At 48.6% G+C, this 24,428-nt stretch overlaps 1 protein-coding gene across 10 annotated transcripts; it reads right to left on the reverse strand.

The window, feature by feature from the left end:
* Positions 1-1,452: 1,452 nt before the first annotated feature.
* EXOC7 (exocyst complex component 7) lies at positions 1,453-22,211 on the reverse strand. Of its 10 annotated transcripts, none has more exons than XM_064395221.1 (21): positions 22,037-22,211; positions 21,189-21,254; positions 19,915-20,099; positions 19,149-19,254; positions 18,431-18,653; positions 17,190-17,357; positions 11,683-11,775; positions 10,641-10,709; positions 9,298-9,443; positions 8,936-9,088; positions 8,438-8,536; positions 7,798-7,860; positions 7,416-7,482; positions 5,996-6,034; positions 4,927-4,992; positions 3,754-3,874; positions 3,237-3,332; positions 2,908-2,971; positions 2,370-2,411; positions 2,072-2,205; positions 1,453-1,690 (listed from the first exon to the last, which is right to left on the reverse strand). In XM_064395221.1, the coding sequence occupies exons 1-21, from the start codon at positions 22,184-22,186 to the stop codon at positions 1,588-1,590; spliced, it is 2,253 nt and encodes a 750-aa protein (XP_064251291.1). In that variant the 5' UTR covers positions 22,187-22,211; the 3' UTR covers positions 1,453-1,587. The 10 variants fall into 10 exon arrangements, with proteins under 10 accessions (XP_064251291.1, XP_064251283.1, XP_064251282.1 ...); XM_064395213.1 differs by lacking the exon at positions 11,683-11,775 and adding an exon at positions 16,221-16,232; XM_064395212.1 differs by lacking the exon at positions 10,641-10,709.
* Positions 22,212-24,428: the final 2,217 nt, after the last annotated feature.

Genomic DNA, 24,428 nt, shown 5'->3' on the forward strand with positions numbered 1-24,428 from the left:
AACACTGCATGAAACACAAGTCAGCAGAGCTTTGCTTATGTACAAAAACAGTGCCCGGCGCCTGCCAGCCTCCAGAGGCTCTTGGATCTGGCAGAGGTTAAAAACAGCAAGTACAAGATCTCAGGTTCCCACAGACATTTGAGATTTGACAGCAGGAGGAGGGTTTCTGCAGGGAGGGCTCTGGTGTTGGCACTGCATGGTCAGACACAAAAACAGTCAGCTGCTGGTCAAGACCTGAACTCACACCATGGTCCAGCTCTGGGCTGGGCAAGCCTGCCAAAACTGCTGTTTTCAGGCATTTGCTACACCAGGCTGAGGAAGAGAAGGCCAGGGGTTCAGAAAGGGCAGGAGGTACCTGAAAAACATCTGTGTGAGGAGGCACAGCCCAGGCAGGCAGCTGGGTCTGCCACAGAACAACCTGTGCTCTCATCCAGGTTCTCACATCCAACAGCTCCTCCACTGCTGGGCTGATCAGACCCAGCAAACTCTGCTGTAAACACTGCTCAGGTGAATAATGGATTTGCTCCAAACTGCAAAGCAGCAGCTATTGTGAGTGCTCCTTGCTCTATGGAAACCCTGTATTTCAATTGTTCCAGGCAAACAATGGAGCAGGCAGCAGGAGAGAGGGAGAGGGGAGCAGGAAGCGCCTGGCCAGAGACCACAGGTACAACAAGGGTGCTCCAGTGCTCCGCAAAGCCTTGGTGCAAAGTGTCAGAGTCCAGCTCCCCTGTCAAAGCCTGCCAGGAATGCTCCAGGCACGTGGGAGAGCAGCACTTGCTCTTCACGTGATACTCAGGGTTAAACAAAGGGAATGGGCTTGGCTGCTTGCAGGGAGGAGATGCATCAGGTTCAGGAAGACAGGAGACAAAGAAAAACAGGGCTGGGAGGAAGGTGCTGAGTGGAAGTCACTATGGGAACACTTGCTCTGCCTCAGGTCAATAAGGAGCAGCAGCCAGCCAGGCCATCATGGAGCTCCCTCTGCTTTCACTGCATTGTCCCAGCCCTGCCACCACCCCACTGCCACTGCCACATGTGGAACAGAGCACTCTTACAGGTCTGGTTTTGGGGTAAAACATCCCTGTACATGACTGGACTGCAGCCCTGCCAGGCACCCCCAAACCCCAGAAGCAGCATCAAACCCTAGGACTGAACTAAATTACAGCTGTATTAAATTAATAAAAAATAAAACAATGTGAAAATAATTTGAGATCCTACAGAATTGAGATTCCCAAAACCCATCAGGGAAGCAGGTGGAGCTCACAGCCTCCTGCCCTTAACAAAAAGGCTGTACCCATACAGGGGTTTTTTGGTCGTGTATTTTTCTTTCTTTTTGTTTTAAACATGCTCCCCATGACTGCTGCACAAACCCAGGTGAGGTGGATGTACCAAGATAGGAGCCCACAGGGCAGACTTTGCCTTATCCCATGGCCCCAGAGCAAAGACAGCCAGGAGTTAGTGTTTCCACAGGTTTATAAATCTGATAAATACAAGTATAACACCCTGCCCACCACAATGGGGCAAGGGAGAAGGGAAGGGAGTCCCAAGGGTTGCTGAGAGAGCACTGGCTTGTACTTGGCAGCTGGAAATTTATGCTGACGTGTCAAACAGCTTCTCAATCATCTCCCCCACCTGGTCAACCTGGTATTTGATGTATTTCTCAGGGTTCTTGGTGAAGGGCACGTTGCCAAATCTACAAAAGAAAACAGGTGAAAAAAAACCTGGAACTCAGCAAAGAGACCCACTGGTCCCTCCTCTGTCACAAACCAGCTCCACTCCAGCACATCCCACTCAAGTGACAGTATTCTGTGTAGATTAAGTGACCTGGTTACAACTGGCCTCACAAGTCTTACATGAACAGCCCAGGGGGGCTCAGGGCTTTGTGCTCACTGACCAAGGAATCAGAGGGACAGCAGATGTCTCTGAACACTCAAGGTCAGCTTGGGGATGTCTGAGTGTGCAAAGTAGAGAAGCTAAGATAGGACAATAGAAAAGTGGCTTGCTCAGGCTATGCAAGGCCCCAAAGACCTCAATAAACCCAAAGAGGAGAGGACAGTGCTGCAGGAGGTCTCACCTGTTCAAAAAGGCACCATAGGTCTCTTTCACAATGGTTTTCTGTGCCCGGCGGATTTTGTCCCGTTGCTCCATGTCTGGGATTGCCCAGGCCTTCTGGATCTTACACAGCTCCTCCAGCCCATCATTAAAACCCTGTCCAAAGACAAACTCAGTGAGCACCCCATCTGCAATCACATCTCCACACTGAGTCTGATGCTCCTCCCCTCCCCTGCTGATCACCACGAGGTCTGCCCCTCAGGCAGATCTGTGTCCCACTCAACCAGGGCATGCTCTGACACCATCCAGCACCTCCTTACCTTGAAGCGCTCCTTTATCATCTGCCTCTCCTTGTCCTTCAGCTGCAACAAGGAGGGAAAGGATCTTATTTCATCTCCAGAAATAAATATCCAACACCAATGTTTGCCCACAACTCCCCATCCAACCTAAGCAATATCCCACAGCAGTGAGGAGAGAGATGCAGAGAGCAACACACCCTACCCCCAGCTGAAGTAGGGTTAACAAGGATAATTTTCAGCAAGAACACATCTAAAACAAACTTCTTCATGCTTCCAGCCCTTTCCAAGGGAAGGTCTCAGGGTTTTTAAAATCCAAAATAGAGGCATCTGCTCAGGTGAAGATGTAAGAATGGAGGCAGAGGTTAAAAGACGTGGATGAATCTGGGGCAGGGGAGATCAGAAGGCACTGCTGTTGTCCACTTGTGCCAGCCAGTGTTCACTCTGCAGAGTGATACTGGCATGAGAAATAAAGAGGGTTTCTGAGAATTTTTTATGACAAAGAAGATGGTGTTTCTGGCAACTTCTGTCGTGTCAAGCCCATCCCTGCCCATCCTCTCACCTTCACTCCAGGCTGAAAGACAGGCAGGTTTCTCTCAGAGATGTAATCTGTCACCTTCAGCCAGCTGCATGTGCAATGAGATGGGAGAGAAGCAGAGTTACTCACACCTCTACCAGAGCACCTCTGTCTTCACCCAAAGGCCAACTCACAGACAATACACACCCCAAAACTTCCCACAGTGCCCCCTTCCCAAGATGGATTCATTGCCTGGAAACCAAACATACTCTGCTTTGGTTTTAGCCAAGTTTCTGGTTTAGGTGAACCTCTCCCACTGCTCCAGCAGCTCCCAAAGTGACAAAAGCAAGGCAGAGGCAGAGGATGTCACCGACCTGCGCTGGTAGGTCTGGATCTGCTGCTCAATGAGCTCCCGGTAGGACCTCTCAGCTGTTTTCTGTGTCACAGCCACCAGCTGGATCAGCTCAGACCTGGAAGAGCAAGGAAACATGAGGAAGCACCTGAGCCAGCTGCTCTCTGGGCTGCTCTCAGGATGGCAGCACTTCAACCCCCATCAACAAGCTCCTTTCAGCCCTTCACAATAAAATATTCCTTGAAATGTGCAGACTGGGAGACAGAAGCTACTCTGAGTTACTTTCCACAGCCACATCCTCAATCCTCCCAAGATCAAAGGATTCTCTAAAACCTAAGGCATTTCCTAATGCTTTTATCTTCCACTCTCAGGTAATGTGATGTTTATAATACTGCAAAACCTTCAAAGAGGCAGTTTCAAGGACAGAAGAAAAAGCAGATATGAGGCTGGCAAGTAAATGCTCTCAATGCAGAGCTCTGCTCCAAAACCATCCAATCAGCCTTGGACTGGAGGGAGATTCACTCAGGGGACACACTTACTTCTCCAGAGATTTCAGAATGTAGTTGTAGTTGTTATGCAGAAAAATGGCACTCAAAGCTGGGTCTTCATAAACCTTGGATTTGCTAAGCAGGTTAAGCTGCAAGTTGCCCAGAACTTTGCCTTAAAGAGAGAAAAACACAGAACAAGAAGTTTTGCACTGAAATTTCTTAATATTGACTAAGCAAACCAAGCTGTGGGCCCACAGCAAAGTGAACAGCACACGCCTGACTGCCTGCACAAAGGCTACAATCACATGTACTTAACAGCCCCTACACAGATTTTCTTCAGCAAGTCACCAGAGCCTCTCTGAAAACTGCCTTCCATGCCTTGGCAATGGAGGTGAACTTTGGTTCAGAGAACTCCCACAATCTGCCACAATGCAAGCTCAGGTCTCAGAAGCTGAAGGAGCTGATCTCCATTGAAACAGAAAGAGAAATCACTCATGTCACTTTCTTAAGCTTCCCTTTGGCAGCTGGGAGCCTTCATGGGGTTGAAGGTGACAATGGTTTAAGGGAACAGCTCTGCAGCACAGTGAGCTGCTGCACTGTGCTTTGTCCTGTCCTACTCTAACAGCCAAACTCCGCTATGACCCTTTTTCCACCCCTCCCATCAGATTCCAGCTCTAATGTGGAAAGATGACATGGAGAAGAGACACAGCCTGTGCTCTTCACCCAGGAATGAGCCCAGTGAAAGCCTGTCCATGGGGCAGAAGCTGATGCCTTCTAGGGGCTACCTAAAAACAGAGGCTCAACAAAATTAAAATAATAAAAAGCAGTTATATTTATTGAAAGGCCTTGAGGTACATTTCAGCCCCCCCCCCCCTCTGGGGCTACACCCAAAACAAGACAGAATCACAGGTTTTCATAGAAGTTTGGTCTATTTGCGTATTGGGGGTTAATCTTCCAATTACAGCTCTAGATAATTAAGTAATTTACCTAAAGTTTGCTCCCCCCCAACTCACTTTTGTTTACATTTCTTGGGGCCTGGGACAGTGAGGTGTCCTTGATTCCCAAGCCTAGAGAGGAATTGCTCTGTCTGACCAAAATGGGATAACAATAGCTAGCACTCTATATGGCGTTTGGAGTTATACACTAAAGAACTGCAGGTTTACAAATATATGAAAAATACAAAAGCTAAAATCCTAAGGCATCAAAGGCGTGCAGGGTACTCACAGATGTAGGTGCTCAGCAGCCTCCTGCTGAACTCGGAGCTGTAGCTGCTGGCTGAGGAGCTGGTCTCTGAAAGGAAAGTCTTAGGCCAGTTAACATGCCCTGGGAAGAGGGGGCTGTGTGGTCAGCCTGCCTCTATTCCTCATCCCTGTTGCTATGGAATTAGCTTCCACTGACAGTGAAATAGCTCCTGCTTCAGAGCCCACTGTCAGCAGCTCATCCAGGCTGAGGGGGCAAGAGCTCTGCACCCTCAGTCCCTGTGTCTGCATCAATGCAGAGCACCCCAGCAGAAATATCTCCTTTTCTCCTAGGTGCTCAGGGAACATCCTTTTTATCAGAAAGAATCATTAAACTCCTCCTCCCCACCCATTCCCCCAGCCTGAAAAGTGTTGGTAAGCACTAGAAACTGGCAATCAGAGAACAATGAGCTGGAGCTGTTAACAGCAAGCACACAAATTGAAACAAGCAGAAGGGCTCTGGAAAGCTTCAGCCATCCCCATGGTTGCTGACAGGGCCTGCCTGGCTCTAGGAGGGACTGTGCCAGCCTGGGAGGCTGCCCCTGCAGGCAGCAGAGACTCCAGGCTGGCACATGGAGATGTGTGGAGATGCCTTTCTGCCCTTGAGGGCTGGTGGGCATGGGGCCCACAAGACACGTGGGGTGGCCACCTCCTCCTGCCCCCTCCAGAGAGTTTGGCAGCCAGACCTAGCTCGGGTGGTCCGAGTTCACCAGCACCCCATGGGAAAGGCCTCGAGCTCCTGTTGCTGGGAGCTGCACAATAAGGAGCTGAGTGCACAGGGGATAAAGCACGACACCAGCTGGGCCAATCTGCTACCTGTGCCAAAGATTCAGTGCCATCAGAGTGTCCTGAGCCTCTTTCAGCTCATGTGGCATCCCTCATTGTCTGCTGCTGACAAGCCCTCCCTATTCTCTCTGGCCCACTGGCAAGGATTATTCACCCTCCCTTTTCCCCCTTTTCAATTATGTGTTAATTTATTTACAACTGCTGGAGGATAAAGAATTAACATACATCACCAGAGTCCGAGGCAGGTAGGTGTGGGTAACTTTGCTTACCTCTGGGGTCTAAAGGAATATTGTATGTGTCCCCAAGAACTACAGAGATTAGGCAGAGCAGAGAGAAAAGGGGAGGGATGAGAGAGAAAAAGAAATGCAAAAGTGCAAAAAGACAGGTTAGAGACCACCATTCCTTTGAGAACAAAGCAGATATTAACACAGAGCAGCCACAGGCAGGTGCACAGGAGAGCAGGCAGGAGTCCCTCCAAGGCCACAAATGGAATGGAGATCACAGAGGAAAGGCAGAGTCCAACCTCCTTCCCCTGCTGGAGATATTGTTTGCATTGTCATTGGCTGTATTTAGCACAACACCTCATTCCAAATCAGTCCAAATCTGCTTTCAGGGCAAAGCTACCTCAAATCTGTGCTGACTTTTCAATCAGCTGAGATCTCACTGCAAGACAATATGGCAAGACTTCTACACAGGCATCACCATTCAGGGGACAACATGGGAAACAGGTGGTTGTTCCAAGAAAAAATTCAGACCAATTCTTTGGCCAAGGAGAGAGAACCAAGGCCCAGAAGGGCCTGAGCACAGTGAGCTTGCAAGTGGAAAAGGCACAAGGCAGTGCTAGAAGAGATGGGGCAAAAGCAGAGACATCTTAGTTTGAGTTGATTTAGAATTAGCAAAAATTTCCACAACTTTGCAGGTAACAGCCTGGAGGCAGATCTGAGCTTCCTCCTACCTCTGCTTCTAATGGGCTCTTTAACCCTCTCCAGCCTGTGCCTCCTCAGGGCCCTGAATCTCCACTCTGCTCTGTTCCAACCTCCTTGGAAGCACAAGCTCTGCCAAGGCCAAGAGCTCACTGGACAGCCTGGAGTTGCTGCTCTGCACAGAGCCAAAAATCCTACTCCAGCTGATAAGCAGCACCACCCTGCTACACAAACAGCTCTCAGCTTCTGATCTATGCATTTATTTCCACAGTGAGTCTCTTCACTGAGAGCCAGTGAGCAGCCTGGAGAGCAGAACTAAAACTTGTCTCTCTGGCAGGATGCACAAATGGCTCCAGAGTCCCAGCATGCCCATGTCTCAAGGCTGAGGAGATTCTTGCTGTTGTTCTCTGAGCAGAGGATGGTGCTGGAGCAGCCACCCTCACTCCAGCACAGTCACACAGCACCAGACCAGGGCCAGACTTGGAGCTAAAAGACTCAGGCATCCTCTCTCAGAGCACACCAGCAGTAAACTGTACCTGCCAGGAGCAAGTGTGGAAGGCCAGCAGGAAACTCTGCATCCCTTGGAGTTCTCCAGACAATCAGCTGTGTGGTCAAGGCATATTGAAGGACAAGACAAACCACAGGGTGAAGGACAGGAGGAGAACAAGCTCACAGTGCATGTTGAGGTTTGGTCACTTCAGGGAAGATGCCCAGGGAATCTGAGGAAGGAACTGCATGCCCAAGCAAGCCCCATGCATGTACATACCTTGTGATGCCAGCATGGCACCTGCTGTCTCCTGGAAATCCAGTAATTGCTGTAGGAAGAGGATGGCCTGGAAGTAAAGGAGGGAATTTAGGAGCAACCATCATTACATCTCCTGTGCTCTGCTATTAAGGATCATGAGAACCACTTGTCCCCCCACACTTAGAGGCATTCAAGAACAAATCACTACACTCCTCTGAACTGCTGGGTTTTCCACACACAATCCCACCATGGCTGAGCAAGGGTCACCAGCTCATCCTGCCATGGAAATTGTGTTATTGTTAATGCCAAGACACCTTAATTTAGGAAGTCTCCCTACTGCTCTTTTGAAAACTCCTTCAGAAGCTGATTTCCACAAAGGATGGTTCAAATCATCATCACGTACATTGCTGGTGAGTTCATGAACTGTCCCATCTTTTGGCATGTTGTACTCCTTGTCTGGATCATTCTAAAAAGGGAAGAGACATAAGGTGAGCATGTAAGGGAGACACCTACAATACAACTGCTGCTACAAGTGAGCTGCAGGCTGCTTCATGCAGCCACTCCCAACACCCTCAGGCCCAGCTCTTGCAGTGCCATCTCCTGGTGCTCAGAAACCAGAGCTGCCAGGCACCAGCAGCTCACAACCTCAGGGCTCTGTTCAGCATGTGACCATCACACCTTCAGCTCACCTACCATTCACCAAGCCCATCTTACACAGAAACAGCTTAACATGAGTCCTCCAAAATGTTTCAAGGCAGCAATTTTCCTTTGTGTTTAAAGAGCATTAATTCTGAGATAGACTTGGTATCTGCGGACGCCTGGATGCTCATGTCAAATTATTTTAGGATGCCTGCTAAGGATCTTAGGCAAAGGCCTTCTGTGTTTGAAACCAGCACCAGGCATTTGCTATTTGACTGTGCCAAGTAATTCCTGCTTCAGTCAGAAACTACATGGTCTCATGGAAAGCTGAAAGCTAAACCAGGGGTTTTGCTCCCAAAAACCCTCTTCCAAGCCTGATCAGAGACCACCGAGGAGAATCCTACCTTAATGTTGTCTGCAAACTCTTCCAGTGCCTTTGCACCAGTGGTCTCCATGGAAGTGATCAGCCCTGGCAGTTTGTTCTTAGTGCCTGCTGCAGTTCCCTGGAATAGTTCCACAATAGATCAGAAAAGGAAATAAAACAGTATCTGAACTTCCACCCAGCAACTACCCTACCTCATCCCCCACCCCAGCACCTCATTCTCAGCTCCTCATATCCCAGAAGAATATTTACAGCACCATCAACAACACATGAAATCCCACATTCTCCAAGCAGAAAGGGAAGATATTATGGTGGTCCATCAGGCCCAGGACTTGAACTGAAAAGAGCTGCTGCTGAGAGATGCTGGTTCACCAGCTCAGAAAGGTGCATTTGTGTAACTGCAGTCCATAGTGGGGACAGAAGCAGCAAGGCTTTGCTCAAAGCCACTGTGATAATCCATTTCAAAAAGTTTTCCAGATAATGCAAGCCATGGGACCCTCTCCAATCCCACCATATTTACCTGCAAGACCTGGTCAAATTCTGGCTTCATCTGCTTGAGATGCTTCAGGATGGGGAAGATGGTGAGCACAGCTGAATAGTCATGTCGGATGATGGCTTTCCGGGCAGCTGAGACAATGTTATCACCCTCCATGATCAGGTTATCCAATGACTCCTGCAACAAAGCCAGACTCAGGAGGAAGGAACAGGATTTCTGCCCAGGCAGCACAAAGGGTTCAATGCAGGACACCCATTCCAGATGACCCTTTGGCTGATGCATCATTTGGTACCAGTGAAGGACTCTGAGCACATGTTCTACAGGCTCTGTGCAGGGCCTGGCTCCCTCAACAGGTCCTGGAGGGCAAGCACAGAGGCTCAACTGACCTGGATGAGAGAATCAAAGGTCTTCTTCTGGTGGTGCTCTGGGACAATTTCTGTCAGGAGCTGGTATTCACTCTGGGCCAGTTTGACAAAGGCACTGACGCAGTGGATGTAGGCGTCGATCTCGATGTCGAAGACGTCGTCCCTCCCTGCAAGGGCAACACGCCTGTGGTTTACACAAGGAGCACAAGGTTCTTCTGGGGAAGTTGATTCTGGCTTTGCACCCATCCGTGTGTGAGAACAAGAGTCATCTTCTCACCACTCCTGCCCTGGGTTTGTGTGTGGGAATCTGAGTAGCCTGCAGGAGGCAGGAAAAGCCACCCGCAGCTCAGGAAATGCACATCAGGGCACCACCTCTTTCCAGCTGAATGACAGAAGTAAAGTTTGGAGCTCTTCTGGGATACAGACTAAATTTAATCAAGGGCTTGAACACAGAGTACTAAACTCAGGAAGTTCTGAGGTGAATTATTCAACATCTCTGCTTGTATTTTTAGAATTCCTTATCTCCATCCGTCATGCAGATGAAGAACTGCCATTTGGCATCAGCATTTCTGGGAACTAAAGGCTGTCCTGGAAGGCAGCTTCTTCCCGCTTGCAGAAACAAGATAAAAAAGCAGGCTGATGAACATTTACATCTTATGAAGCAGGAATATCAGCACAGCAAGGTGAGTTATCTGCCACACAACGCTGCATACAAATGCAAATATCTCAATCTTAGAATATGAATATCTCAGTCAAAGATCCATCAAAGATCCTACGTGGTAGGCATGAGAAGTGATACAAGGGCCAGCACCACTCATGCCAACCACTGCTGGAGGTGTCTGCAGGACAGACACAGACAGACCCCATCCTGCAAGACAGCAAGATGACACAGAGAGCCCTTCTCTAAGCTACAGGCTGCTGCTTCTCTCCTCCCAGAGACTTTTGATGGAGAAAGAACCAATTCTTCCCCATGCTGACAGGTCCCTGAGGTTGATATTTCAGAAGTTTTGGTCAGCAGAGGAGACACAGACTGCCTGCAGTGCAGTGGTGTACTGTAGCATGTGCTGCACTGCTCCCTTTCCTGCTTGTTTTGCTTCAGCACCCAAAGGCCAGCAGCCACCTACAGGAAAATGTCCCTCAGCAAGGTGACCTTTGGCTGGACAAAGTTGGGCTCCTTCTCTGAGGGCTTGGGGGGTGTGATTAGTAGCAGTGAATTCTACTGAGAAAAGCCAGAGCTTCTCAGCCAGAGGAGGCTCATGCTCCAGGGCTGCCCACGGAGAGGACCAGCCCTGGCTGCACCACCACAGTGGGGCACACAGGGAGCAGGGGGACCAGCTGGCTCCCAGTGCCACCCCGGTACTTACCCGCGGCCGGGCCGTGCTTGTCGCCCAGGGCATCGGAAAGGTGCTTAACGCGTAAGTCATGCTCATGACCTAGTGAGATGGCAGCCGGCACAAACAGAAGGTGCAATTTATCCAGGGTGGTCACAGCAAGGATGCTCACTCTGGCTGGAAGCTGCTTCAAGCCTGGTTTATTTGATCTGGTGGATATCTATTGCCCTACAGTCCCAGGAATGCTTCCTGACCAAATCCTTTTGTTGGGCTACACAGCAGTAGCAACCCTTTGAAACCTGATGAGAAGTGTGAGTTAAGTTGTTTCTTGGACCACAAGAGTTCCTTGAACCTCCTGCCATATGTTCTGAATGGGATTGCAGGCACCAGAGTCTCCAATTTTTACCCACAGCCATTAAAAATCCGAACTCAAAGGCTCTCTCCTGCTCAGCATGAGGATTTTCCCCCACGTGAGTGATGTCAGTGACATCTGGGCTTTAGCAGGCTGCAGCACGGGTGCTGAAGAGACCTGCTGAGGATGGATTCATAGCAGGGGGCAGCAGTGTCTTAGAGATGCTTTGAAGCATCTTCTCCCTTAACTGACACAACCTCTAGGAGCAGAGGAGGTCAGAAAACAGGAGTCAACCATTCAGGCAGGTCTGCACAGAAAAGATGTACAGGCACAATGAACTGAGCTACCTGTGGTCCAACACTTCAGCATCAGGTTTGGAAAGGTCACTAAGAAACTGAATGTCTCAAAGTCCAGACAGAAAGGAAAAAGAACAGGAACACCACAAGCAGACATCAGCAGAGCTTCCATTACCCAGGTGGCTGTGGTGGGTCAATGTTAAGGTAACGTTCCTCTCCACCTCTACTCATGCTTATGGAAACTTTAAATTCAGATAGTAAATTCTGAATAAACAGAATAAATAAAAATAATTTGGCCCTCCAGCATCTCTTTGGTTCCCCAATCCAATGCTGTCCACCAAGCACTGAACTAATGGAAGCCCCACCTGGAAAAGCAAGGCTGATACACAGAGAAAGTCAAGGGTGAAGTAGCTCGAGCTGTGATTACCTTCCATAGGAATGAGGTTAGAGGCCCCCTTTTTCCCATCTAGACCATGCTGAGAGTATTGTTTCAGAAGGTTCTGAGCCTTACGGATCGTGCCTGTCACCAGAACCAGAGAGAAGAGACAAGAAGACCTAGAAAATGAGTGAAAGAAAACAAACCCAGAACACCAGCCCTCCACCAGCAAGTCACCTGGGCCCAGCAAGAGGCTGCTGGGCAGCAATGAGGATGCTCAGCACGGCAACGTGAACCCCAAAGTCATGTCCAAGTGTGCAGATACAATTTCCAGAATGCTTCCCTGCTTTGAGGCTGGGGGCATATAAATTCCAGCCAGGGATACAGAATCAGTGTGGAGACACAGTATGAGTGATAAACACAACCAGAGAAGGGAAGGCATGAAGCTCCCTCCTCTGTAAAGGGTTTGTTGAAGGTGATGCTCTGCATCCAAGCACAGAGTCTGCTGCTTTTCCTCAGCTGTGGAAGCAGGGCTTTGCATATGGACAATTCCTGTCTGGCAACATGCTGCCTGCTCCTCAGAGCCACAGCTGCAGTCACTTAGCACGAGGTGCCCTTCTGAGGGGTATTTTCTGAGCATAATCAATAAAGAGCCATCAGGAGCCCCAGAGCCAAGACAAGGAATGGTACAGGAAGCAGTAAAAGGGTGACAACCTCTGGGCTTTTTTTGCACCAGCAATTCCCATCACAGGAATCCCAGAATAATGGATGCTGCCCACCCATGAGTAACTTGCACTAAGCCACCCTAATCCCCAAGACACTTCTCTTCTAAAGAACTGCAAATCAATTAAAACCATGGAAAAAAAAAAATAACACTGGGTTAAAAGATTTATACTTCAAACACACAAAAACCAGACAGAACTGAACAAAGGGCAGTGCTGGATATACAGCTGGAAAGCACAAAACAAAGCATTAATGTGACAACTGAAGCCTAGGCAGTGTTTCCACATTAAAAGGTTAGTTGTCATGCAACAAGCTACAATTATCACAAGCACACCGACACCCTCCCATAGCAGACCTTTGCTGTTGCCTGCACAACAGGGAACTGGAAGTTTTGGGAAGGTGGAAGGGGTTTCTATAGGAGACCCAAATGAAACAGAATTGGGCTGAGTAAATGAAGAAGCCAAAAACATAAAAAAGCTGCTGCCAAAATTAAGAATTCTTCCGCTATAAAGTAACAAATACTTCAAACATGCAGAAGATCTCTAACTGTGAGCAACAGTGCAGCCTGGAAATGAGTGCTGGCTGCCCAAATGCTGAAGGGAGCCCAAGTACACACTGCTGCACACCCCTGGAACAACATTCTAGGCTGCAGGACAGCTCCATCCCATAAAGGGATTTATGGCAAGGGAAAGGAAACTTCAGGTCCCCCAGACAGTGGGAGACAACAGGAGAGAGAAGTTCCCCTTGAATTACCAAACTGCCTTAACCTGGTGCACTTACTAAACACAGAACATGGTTCCCAAAATGTAATATTTCAATGGTAATATAGTCCTTCTACCAGCTCAGAGTGTTCTCAATCACTTTGTAAATAAAGAAAAAATCATATCCATGAAACACTTTGTTCTAGCAGGAAACTTCTCCCCTCTCAAACCACACCTGGGAGATGGGAAGGGTGGAAAGTCTCTTTGCTGGCTGATGCATTTGCTCCCAAGCTTCTGCCATGTGATCAGATGAGGCCATGCCTCTTCTTCCAAGCCTCCTGATGCTTTTCACACCCTGCATCTCCACTTTATTCTTAGCTACTTCCAGAAACCTCAAGAGCCTGGGCACACCAGCAAGCTCCTCTGAGCAAGGAGGGCTCTTCCTTACTGCTGCTCCCATGGCCCAGCAGCTGCACAGGAGCTCAGCTCAGGCACTGTTCTTCTACCTTCCCATTTTCAAGCCTTTAGGGGGAGGGGAAAAATACAAAGGAATAAAAATAGAGAGTGAATTGGTGTGAAAACCAAGCAGACAGTGCAACTGCTGCTGCTGTGAGCAGGCTCTCACTCCACAGGTATGCAGTGGATGTTTTCACAGCCCACCCTTGATGGTTTCTTCTCTTTTCCAGTTTTTTTTCCTCTTTTTCTCAATTTCAGGAGTTGATTATGCTGCATTTTATTTGCATAAGCACAATTACCTGTGTTTACTGACACACACCAAGTGTTCAGTGTCCGGGGGCATCACTTCAGTGCTGCTGGATCCCTCTGACTTGGCATCATAATTAGGCTTTAATGGATTCTGGTGGAAGCCAAATGTTTTTGTTCCAGGATTGTTTTCCCCTATTAGGCGGCTCCCTAACCAAATGGGACTGTGTTTCAGCTACTAATGAAAACATCACATTCAAGCCAGGCAGTGATCAGTCTGGGAAACAGGAATGGGCTCTTTATTCTGCCACTCAACCTGCCTTAGGTACCACCTCACTGGAGCACTAAGAAAACTGGAAAAGAGTTCCCCTGCAGTCTGAAAAGAGCCTCCAAAGGTAAAAAAACACCTGAAACCTTTGCTTCTGCAGCCCAGTTGTTTCATAGAGTGGGTTTGGGCATGCATGAGACATTTTTCCAAATGCAACTCATTCTCTTGTTTCTCTCCTCCATTAGTTTTCTATTCAAGCAGAAAGGCAACACATCCTCTTTTCTCAAGTACCAGCTGCAGGAATCTGCATGAAACCAGACAATGCCCTCTGGCTTCTGCCAGGCCAGGGTGGCCCCATCCCTCCCCAGAAGTGCAGAGCTGCTGAGCTGCCTGCTGCTCTCAAACCAAAAGACAGCACAGGGTCTACAGGCATCACAAAGAAACTTTATTTTATGCACATATGTTTGCAGCAGGATGATTTGGGAACCTGAATACACCTGCTCTGTGAGAGGGAGTGGTGACATTCCAAACCAGAAAAAGCACACAAACCATCAGCTCAACTTGACCTGTCAAGTGTCATTTAAAAGGAGACAACTCTGCTTTAGCAGCATCTCCAGCAGTCAGATTTTTAACTGCATGATGTAGTAACAGGAGACAGCACAGGGCACATCAACTGACAAAACAGGAACAGAGAGATGAAGACCCTCTGAAACAACACATGGATATGGAGCATGTTCTCTAGAATTCAACACAGTCCCTGGGGCTATCTCTGCCTTGTTGCCCTGCTCCTCAACTTCCCTTTAGCCTCTCTCGTGCTTTGTTGTGGTAAAAAAGTTATAGCACATCAGATTTAGTTTGTTATTTACCCCTTGCAACAGATTAAAGTGTGCATTGGGTTGTGCACTGGGATATTCTTCCTCAAGGACCAAGGAAATCAAGTCTCTTGCTGGAACAGTCAGAAAACCCCCTCATCTGAAACCCAGATTGGCAGAACTTGGCTTTACTTACTGAAATAATGTAACAGAACAGAAAAAAAAACCTTTGTCCAAATTGAACAAAGGCTACACCCAGGGGAGTCAAACACCACCAGATGTTGCTCTGAAGAGAGCCACTGTGCCAGTGTGAAGATGGTGTGAGACCTCCACCTCAAGAGCTGCACTTGAAAGCTAATGGAACTGCAGAAAAAAAAGTGAATCTGTGCCTGAAGACTCTTTTTCTCCATTTTTAATTTCAATGAAGTACAATTCAGCAGTCATAAGAGATGGCTGCTGTATGAGGTTCAACATCCAATGACCTTCAAGAGCTACGGTCTGGTTCTCTGTCTGCTTCATGAACATTGGAGACAAATGAGCCACTATTTTTTCTTGACAGTACAATAACCCAATGGATCACTTGAGACACTTTCCTTCATGCACCATCAGCTCCCTAGGGCATTCAGACCACGCTCTACCTGCTCCATCTCATAAAATCTAACTGAACTGGGCATAAAGACATGAAAATCTTCTGGCACATCTACAGCTGAGACTTGCCTCAAGTAATTCTGGATGCTCAAATGCATCCACTTTGGAGGAGTCCTGTTTGTAGGAACTTGTGATCTCAAATGGGCTCCTCTCTGTGGAAGCACCCAAGATCTGAGACTCTTTTAAAAATCCCTAGGATTTTTCAATAATCTGCCCACAAAAACAAATCATCTCCCCCATCCCTGATTCTTTACCTAAGAGCACAGGGGAGATGCTATCACTTGTCAGGCTGCTCAGAAATGTTTGCTGACCATGCTGAATTCACAGCAATAAAAACACAGGAACCTTTTCAGAATCAGGTGATAACTCAGAAGTGTTGACCAAATCTGAAGAATCTGCAACCTGAGCTTCCCATGGCTCAACTACAGAATCCCATTGGCACCTTTCAGTGTCTCTGAGCCTTAGCAAGTGGTTCTCTGCTGCCAGGGGAAAATTCACTGAAATTCGCAGACCAATTCCATCAGCTTTCAGGGACAGCTCCAGGGCACAGCAGCAATGGCACAGATTGATTTTAAAAGACCACAGGGATAATGTTTGGATGCCACAGTCTTCCCTCTCCAAATATCCCAGGCACACCCTCTGCTGCAGCAAGAAGAGGCCCAGCAAAGCCTCTCCACACACAGAAGTGAAGAGAGTGAGCACCAGGGCCAGCACACACACACATAGACACATTACCTGGGATGAGGACTGCATTCACATCAGGATTATAAAAATAAACACAACACAAATTAAAATGGGTATTTCTTCTTCCTCCCTTTCCCCATCCCATCCATTCCCAGTCCCTACCCACATTTCTCACTCTTTTCCTGAACCCACTAAGTATTTGGCAAAACATGGAAGGAGAGTATTGGCCAGGTAAACCTACAGAAATGTGAACTTTTCTGATGTGATCACTGTTACAGAGGAGACAGAGTGCTGGGACACAGAGGATCAATATTCCTGTGCTGGTTTTTGCTGTTCCTCCTGGCTGTGCTCCCACCAGATGGCACATTCCAGAGATGGGAACTCCAGCCCTGCACTCCCAAACTCCAGAATGCCCAACATCACCAGCTGCACCAAAACTGCATTGTAAGGAGAGAAGGAATAACCCATCAGCCATGTTCATAGCTCTTGCCAAGACAGGCTGAGGCAAGAGCTTTAAGAGCCCTTCCAAACTTCAGACAATGCTGTATCTCATTTTTGTAGGCACCTACCTAATCCCCATCTCAGCTCCTGGGGGATTCTTGCTTTCCAGCACAATAATACTTTATTCATAGCTAATGTCTGAATTGAGGTGTTTTATCAGATATGAGCTTTCTATTTGCTGTGGCTCAGGCCACATGCCAAGGTTGAGGATTTGATCTGAGGTGTTCTAGATCAAATCCTTTTACAGCCCACTCAGGTCTCTTTTTACTCATCTCCTTTGTTAAGGAGATGTACACAGAGCCTCTGCTCCCTTTACAGCACCCAAAAAACAGACCTGATGGCTTGACAGACATTCAAAGTCTGTAATCCCAATGCTGAATCCAGAGCAGAGAAGTGCTTACCTCCAAAACCTCACCCAAATGTCCTAAAACCACATTTTAGACACAGAGATACCTCAGCAATGAGAAGGCCTCAAGATGTGTAAATACCCAGTGCAGTGATCCCTCCCTGGGCACCCACCTGGTCTCTTGATGGGCTTTTTGGTGGGGGTGTCCTTCCTTTTGTTCTGAATGGCAGGGGAATATGGCACCCCTGAGGAAGAGCTGTTCTTACGGAAATGGTCCTTCAGCCCCTTGATGGAGCGGTCGAGCTGCACGGAGCGGATCTGGAAGTAAACTGTCATGAAATCTGAGGAGACAAAGTAAAAATGACATTATGAGCACACAGGGAACACTATATGGTAAAGCAGACACTTTGTGCCCCTGCAGAGACTTACAAGCATTGGTGTGGGACGCCAAGTCAGCATTCTTCCCTCCCAGAGCATCTCCTGTTTTCTTCAAAACCTTATTCTCCCTTCCCCTGCAATCTTCATTCCAGCCCTCCCACCACACACAACATTAATTCCACCACTAGCAAGTGGTGGAACTGACAGGAGATATTTCTGCAAAACATTGTCAATTCAAGTGCTCTGTTTCCAGCATGAGAGACTTTACACACTTTTCAGGATTCAGGGCCCTCGGGAATTTAATGAGGTGCTCATCATTTGAAAGCAGAATGCAAACTGACTAATAAAATATGCTCTATATGCATATTTTTGAGTTGCCTTTGATCATGGAAAAATTCTTAAGAAGCTTTTAAGGATGTTCATCATACTTGGTAGGCACAGTAATCCCCCCCTCAGGAGTGAATCACTGAGGTGGGGGGTGATTCTTGGAGCTGCCTGAAGGTGAAAGTTCACATTTCCTGTACAAGTCTACAAAGTCACTCAATCCTGAAGGAAAAGTTAATAAAGGTCTATAAAGCTCTAGGCAGTTCATGATGCTGCAGAACAGGAAAGGAGAGGCATGTACAGACTGAATAAAGTCTGTGCTGCTTTCCCCCTGCCCTTGGTCACATTTCATACACAGAGCTCTGGTCATAAATATTTCCCAAATAGGAATAAGTGCCCAGTGTCTTCCACATTTATAAAACCTGAGCACGGGATAGCTGCAGCTTCATCTGAAGGCATTACAGGTGAAAATGCAGTGGATTTTTGCTACAGGACAGACTTTGCATTAACATAATTTGTGCTTTGTTTACACAGCTCATTCTGTTCAACTGACAAACCATCACTTCAGCCTCATTATAAAAGAAAACCCAGGATCTTCAGGTGCTGGAAAGACTGAAGTACTCAGCTGAAAGGTGCCACTAAGGCATCACTCAGGCATCACCCACAGTGCTGCCAGAGCTGCCAGATGGGAGCAGGAGGCAGCAGCACCCACCTTGGTTCCTGCCGTTCTCCACCAGCCAGCCCGAGATGCGAATGATGTCGTGCAGGACGCTCTCGGGGAGGTGCTCCAGGGACAGCTCCTCCTGCGTGTCCATCTCCTCATCCCCACTGATCAGGTCCAGGATCAGGATGGGGGGCACTGGCTTGGTGTGTCGCGTCATCAGGCTGCGGAACTCCGACTCCAGGGATTCCTTGCCCCGCTCAAAGAGGGATTTCTGCCACAAAACACCAGCACAGAAGCAGAACAGGACTTCTGTAATCAGGCACTCAGGAGTATTTTTGCGCAAGAACATCCTTAATGACCACTGTCAAGTACTGCAGGCTCCAAACTCCAACCACAGCTGTATCTGAGAGACTTTTAAAGTGAATTAAATCTAAGAAATGCTTGGGAGTTGTTCAAGTGAGATTTAAACAGATCACCCACTCTGCTCAAGCTGCTGAAGGACTGACAAGAGCTGCTCAGGAGGAGGTTCAATCAACTCCTCCTCCACAGGTGCAAGAGCTGCTTTCAGAGCCCTCCTGGCACAACAGAGAGAGAGCAAAATGCCAGGAGCAGAAACTCTGCCCAGAAGGCAAAGCAACCATTCCTTGAGCTGTGCCCAAAGAGCACCTTCCCCAGGCAGCAAACCCACAGCCTCTGCCAGCAGGGGACAAGCAGCAGGGCTGTGTCTGTCCCCCTCTCATGCACAGGTTCCAGGTCCATCACCCACCACACGGTTCAGCTCCGGGCTGTCCGGGTTGTTGTCCTGGAAGTATTCCACTGCCTTCTGGATTTTGTCCATGCAATTCAAGTATTCCTCCAACCTCCCCGTGGGGCTAAAAATAAAACCAGGAAAAATAAGGAGTTCACCAAGAAGCAAACAAACAAAGTAACAAGAAAGCACTGGATCAGACCCGGGATAAAAATATAAAGGGAAATCTCAATCCACTTTTCTTTCTCTAGGAGAAGATCATGGAATTCCCTTCTGCCTGCACTCAGTGCCACAGCAGGACACCCAGCAAGTGCAGAAGTACTGATGATGGAGCAGCAACAATTCTCAGCTTGCTTTCCTCTCCAGACAGGCCCTGATGGGAAGGCAGAGGGAACTGCACATCCCATCTCAGACAAGAGCCATCCAACACCCTCCCAGACCAGGAGGCTCCAGAGCAGCTCTGCTACATCCTGGATGCAGTGACAACCTCAATGGGCAGGGAAAACCTCTGGGAAAAGGGCAGAGGAAAACAGAGAAGCCACCAGTGTTTATGGAGATTGTGATGGCAGCACCTCTGCAAGATCTGGAAGAGATCCCAATGCAGAGTCTGAGCTGTCTTTGCCCTCAGAAATGGCTGCATGTCAAGTCAGTGTGCACTGGGGATGAGGAAAGAGTGTGGGAAGGGTACCAAGCACACCACGGGTGTGTGGAGTCAGCTCCCCCACCTCTATCTCAAAAACCCAACAGGGTGAAGCTCCCAGCACGATCTGTCTGCTCAACTCACCCCTCCTTGATGATCTTCTCTGTGTCCTTGGCCACATGGTAGTAACTGATGACGTGATCCAAGCAGGACAGGGTCTTCTCCACGTTCTCCTGCAGGCGCTGCAGGTTCTCTGTCTGCTTGTGCACAGGGATGATGGAGTTCTCCAGCTTCATCAAACGGCTCTCAAAGGAGGAGAGGATTGAAACCTGCACACCACAAGACAAACCAACAGCTGAGGACTTCCTTCCTTTGGAGAGGGTAGGAGTTAGGGCAGGGAAGTCAGGGATCTTCAGGGCCTAGCTTTTGGGTTTGGGCTCTGCTACGAATTTGCCATGGCCCCTTAGCAGCTGTTTCCATCCCTCTATGTCCTGACTTTTATTAACAATCACCAAACAGATCACCTGCCATAGAGGGATGGGCCAACCCCAAATGAAATGCTTGTAAAGAGGGAAGACAATGTTCCAGGACAGTAAAAAGGACAAGCAAAATTCTATTCACCAACAGAAAATAAATCCACAGGAACTGCCTGGAGGTGCCCCATGTAAAAAGAGCAGCAAAAGCACAAACCAGCAGCCCCTCTGCTCCACACTGAGACCCAAACAGGAACTGCACAAGGACCAGTCCAGTGAGAACCTTCTTTTCTACCAGAAATTTGGTTTTTAAAGAGGTTTTGGTTTTAAAGAGGATTGTGATAGTGCTTCTGAGAGGTGGAAAACCACAGCAAGCTCACAAAAGGGTGGCTCAGAGTCACCTCTTCCAGGCCAAAAGGTAATTCCTAGGAGATTCACTCCTGTGTCACGTTTTCCACACTTCTCTGGTGGTGCCTCAATGACACCACCAGAGAAGTGTGGAAAACTTTCCAAAGGGGCTGCTTTTTAAAGCACTGAGACCAAGACTGGACATAGTACATACACCGAGGGCTTATGAGCAATTAGAGCACAATAATTACTTTTTACCTTTACACAGAACGCTCGCAAAATAAAACCCCAAACGAAACCTGAATTATGAAGCAAAAACATAATACTCTTGCACAAACCAGTCTGAGGTTTCTTAATACCTTTTCCCCAAGAGAGAGAACTGACTGTAGCAGAGATGAGGCCAACAGCTCAGCTGAGCCCTCAGCAGAGCAGGAGAGAAGCTCAGTATTGAAGCATTTCTCAGGTCTCCCCTTTGCCCAGTCACTGAAACCAAAGTGGTTCACTGCTCCACATCCCTCAGATGGGCATAACAACAGCCTTGAAAATGAATAAACCTAAGAAAAAGTAAAGCCAGGCCCAACATTAGGACATCCCTACCATGTTCTTGGTGAGCTGGTCGCTCTTCTCAAGGCTCTCTTTGATAAAGGACAGAGTTTCTTCTTCCTGTGAGTAAGATATAAAAAACACTCTTAAATTTTTAATGCTAAGGTTTAAGTCACTAAAGAGTACACATAGTTTTTTACCAATCTTGTAAACTCTGCTGCAAGCCACGTTTGGTCTGATGCTGATTCTGTGGCCACATTTTAACACTGCCACCTCTTAACAGAAATCAGAGCAAGTAACCCAAGGTGGGGACACATCATTTAACGAGCCAGGGGGTTTATGAATTCATTGTTTCTCTCCAATGCCACGAGCATCAGCACAAAATTAAATTAACACCTTTCCCACTGCAGCACAACGACTCAGAGCACACATTTCCCTGCCACAGCACAAGGCAGGTGCTGCACTGGCACCTCCCAAATCCGCCGGGAACCCCAGTGTCCGATGCAAAGCTGGTTTTATGTCATTAAAGCCCACAGACTGGGGGGAACAGCAGGCGCATGGGCTGGCTTTAAGCCCCCAAAGGCCACAGGTAGAGGGGGAACTGCATTCTGTCAGGGCTGCCCTCACAGGCTGCACCTGTGACAGAGCCCACTGATCCTCCCAAGAACAGAGAGGGGAAACCAAAAGGCCCAAAGCGGCGAGCAGAGATGCAAACCAAGCCCTGAAAGGGAACCTGGGGGTGCTCCCAAGGCAGGAGGGGGTGACGAGGGCCCTGAGGGGTCCCGGGACGCCCCCAGGCCCCAGACCCAGCCTCGTCTGCCCGGCAACGCCAGGGGGCTGCGGGCCCCGGCCCAGCGCCAGGCCCCGGCAGCGCCCGCAGAGCGTCCCGAGCCCAGCCGCACCTGCTTGAGCTTGTCCTCGATCTCCCTCCTGCGGGCCGACACCTCCTCGCTCGGGATCATCGCGCCCAGCCGCTCCGCCGCCCGCTGCCACCGCGCCCGGCCCGTCACTGCCGCGCCGCCATGATGGGCGCGGCGGGGCGCACCGGGCATGCGCACAGAGCGCCGCTGCCATCTTGAGAGTGGCGCCGTTCAAGAAGGGCCCTGGGGAGGGACGGGGGTGATGGCGCATGCGCACTTCTCTGCCAGCGGCCATGTTGGGGGTGGCCGGAGGGCTGCCCGCCATCTTGGGAGTGGCGCGATGGGTTCCAACCACAGGATCAATTATTTTGGATTCCGAGATCATCGAGTCCAGCCCGTGCCCCAACACCCCCTTGGCAAGCAGACCATGGCACCGAGTGCCGCGTCCAGTCCTAAACATCTCCAGGAGCAGTGACTCCACTACCTCCCTGGGCAGCCCGTTCCTCTGTCTAATCACAATTTTTGTGAAGAAATTCCTCTTCATCTCCAACCTAAAGCTGCCCTGGCACAGCTTGAAACTATGTCCTCTTGTCCTGAGCGTGGCACTGTTGCGTAAAATTTTCTTAAGAGAGGATGTTCTTTGATGTTTGGTCTTTGTGTACTTTCAAGGCTAATCAACAATAAAGGAGATTTAATCCATGAAAGACGTAACAGCCAACAAGTTCTAAGTGATGTCCAGCAGTTAGAGAAACAAACTGCATATTGGTAGAATTGCTTTATTAAGGTTTAGGGTTTGACATTTTTAAATTATCTCAGGGGTAGGTTAACAAGGCTTGGGAAGGATGTACTACTGATAGGGGGCACAAAGAATGCAGAATTTAGGGGCCACGAGGACATTTGTCAGAACCCACCAAAATAAGGAAGAACCTTTTAAAACCAACTCAGCAGCTGGGCAGAATCAGTTCTGATTAACTGTAATTCCAGCAGGGGCAGATCCAAGAAACCCACCAACCCAAAAGGAGAGAAAGACTGAGCACCTGGACTTAATTAGCATGGGAAATGAGAGAATAATTTCCCAATAGAAGATAGAATAATAATTAATAAGAGAATGATGTAACTTGTAGCCAATTAAGACAAATTCATTTGTTTGATAAAATATATAAATAGTAAAAGGTTTTGATAGTTGTCATGGTTTGATTTGTGAAATCCCAGTGAGCACCCAGGCTTGTGCAGCTCTGAAATAAATAATCAGTGTCTCTCTTGAGTGTGTCATGATTGGCTTACTGCACTGGGGGTAACAAATCCGAATTTGAGCACAGCAATGTGGAGGGAGAGTCCAGGCGTCGGAGCTCAGGGAAGTGAAATTATAAATTTGTGAGTGTGAATTATGTCAGCACCCTTTCTAGGGAGAAAGGTTGTCCCACAGGGGAGCTCCCTCACACAGCACAGGGGGGATGGCCAGGGGTGTCACTCCCTGGGGGCTCTCCTGCCCCTAAACCACCCCCAGCCCCAAGCAGGGAGTGCTTCTCCAGCACCTGGGGGCTCTCCAGCCCCAACCCCTCTGTCCTGCTCCTCTCCAGGGCTCCTGCCACGCAGGGACTGGTGTGTGCCCATCCATCTTCCCCTTGTCAAGCCACCCTGAGCTCCAGAGAAAAGCTCTTTTTTATTCAGCAGTGGATTTCACAACCCGCCCTGTCCTGCTGCCCCTGGATGTGCCCAAGCTCTGGCTCTGGCTTTTCCCTTGTGGCCACAACTGCCTGCCTGTGTTTTGTGGGGAACACCTGATAAAGGGGATTTGAGGGTGTAAGAGAGAAGATCCCTGTCCAGGCTCAGCACCTTTTGTGCTTCCCCACACTGGGCTGGAGTGATGGGGAAAGATCTTTCTCCCAGAACAGCAGATCCACATCTTTCTTTTCAGCACCCCATGCTCTTTCTGCCAGCACTCACCTTTTCCTTCAAAAGGCAGCCAGAGCCAGAAGGAACCTCCCTTGGGGAGCACTTGTGTGTGTTTTGCCCAGTAATGCTGTTTATTTCCTGAAAACCCACCAGAAAGGCTCCCTTACCCTTTATGGAGCGACAGTCCCTCAGAGCAGAGTGGGGTAGATGCACCCACCCCACATGCCAGCTGTGTGGGGTGATAAGGAGTGAATAAATGTACAGAAATAAAGGCACAGCATTGCATTTAAATGCAAAAAAAACCTGCTGGACCCTGTGCAGCACCACGTCCAAGAGGAAGCGGCAGAAAAAAAAAGACAAAAAAAAAAAAGAAAAAAAAGAAAAAAAAAAAAAGACTGCTGGTCAAACATAGAGTCCAAGGGGTTATTTTGGGGAAAAAGAAAAAGAAAAGGTAGAAATGCAGCAGTTTGAGCTGATGCCTCTGGTTTCAGCTTTTCTATTTTTCAGATTCTGTGCTGCTTCAGTGTGTGGGTCTGGG

Source organism: Passer domesticus, chromosome 20, assembly GCF_036417665.1.
Source record: "Passer domesticus isolate bPasDom1 chromosome 20, bPasDom1.hap1, whole genome shotgun sequence".
NCBI lineage: Eukaryota > Metazoa > Chordata > Aves > Passeriformes > Passeridae > Passer > Passer domesticus.

Bases quoted from the DNA above. Each gene is read 5' to 3' on its own strand.
- EXOC7 (XM_064395221.1), bottom strand. From the start codon at position 22,186: ATGCCCGGTGCGCCCCGCCGCGCCCATCATGGCGGCGCGGCAGTGACG. The intron at 9,444-10,640 runs GTAAGTACCGGG...TTGCCCTTGCAG, and splicing joins CAAGCACGGCCCGGCCGCGG to GGAGGGACGACGTCTTCGAC. The intron at 7,861-8,437 runs GTAGGATTCTCC...TTCCCTTTTTAG, and splicing joins AGTTTGCAGACAACATTAAG to AATGATCCAGACAAGGAGTA.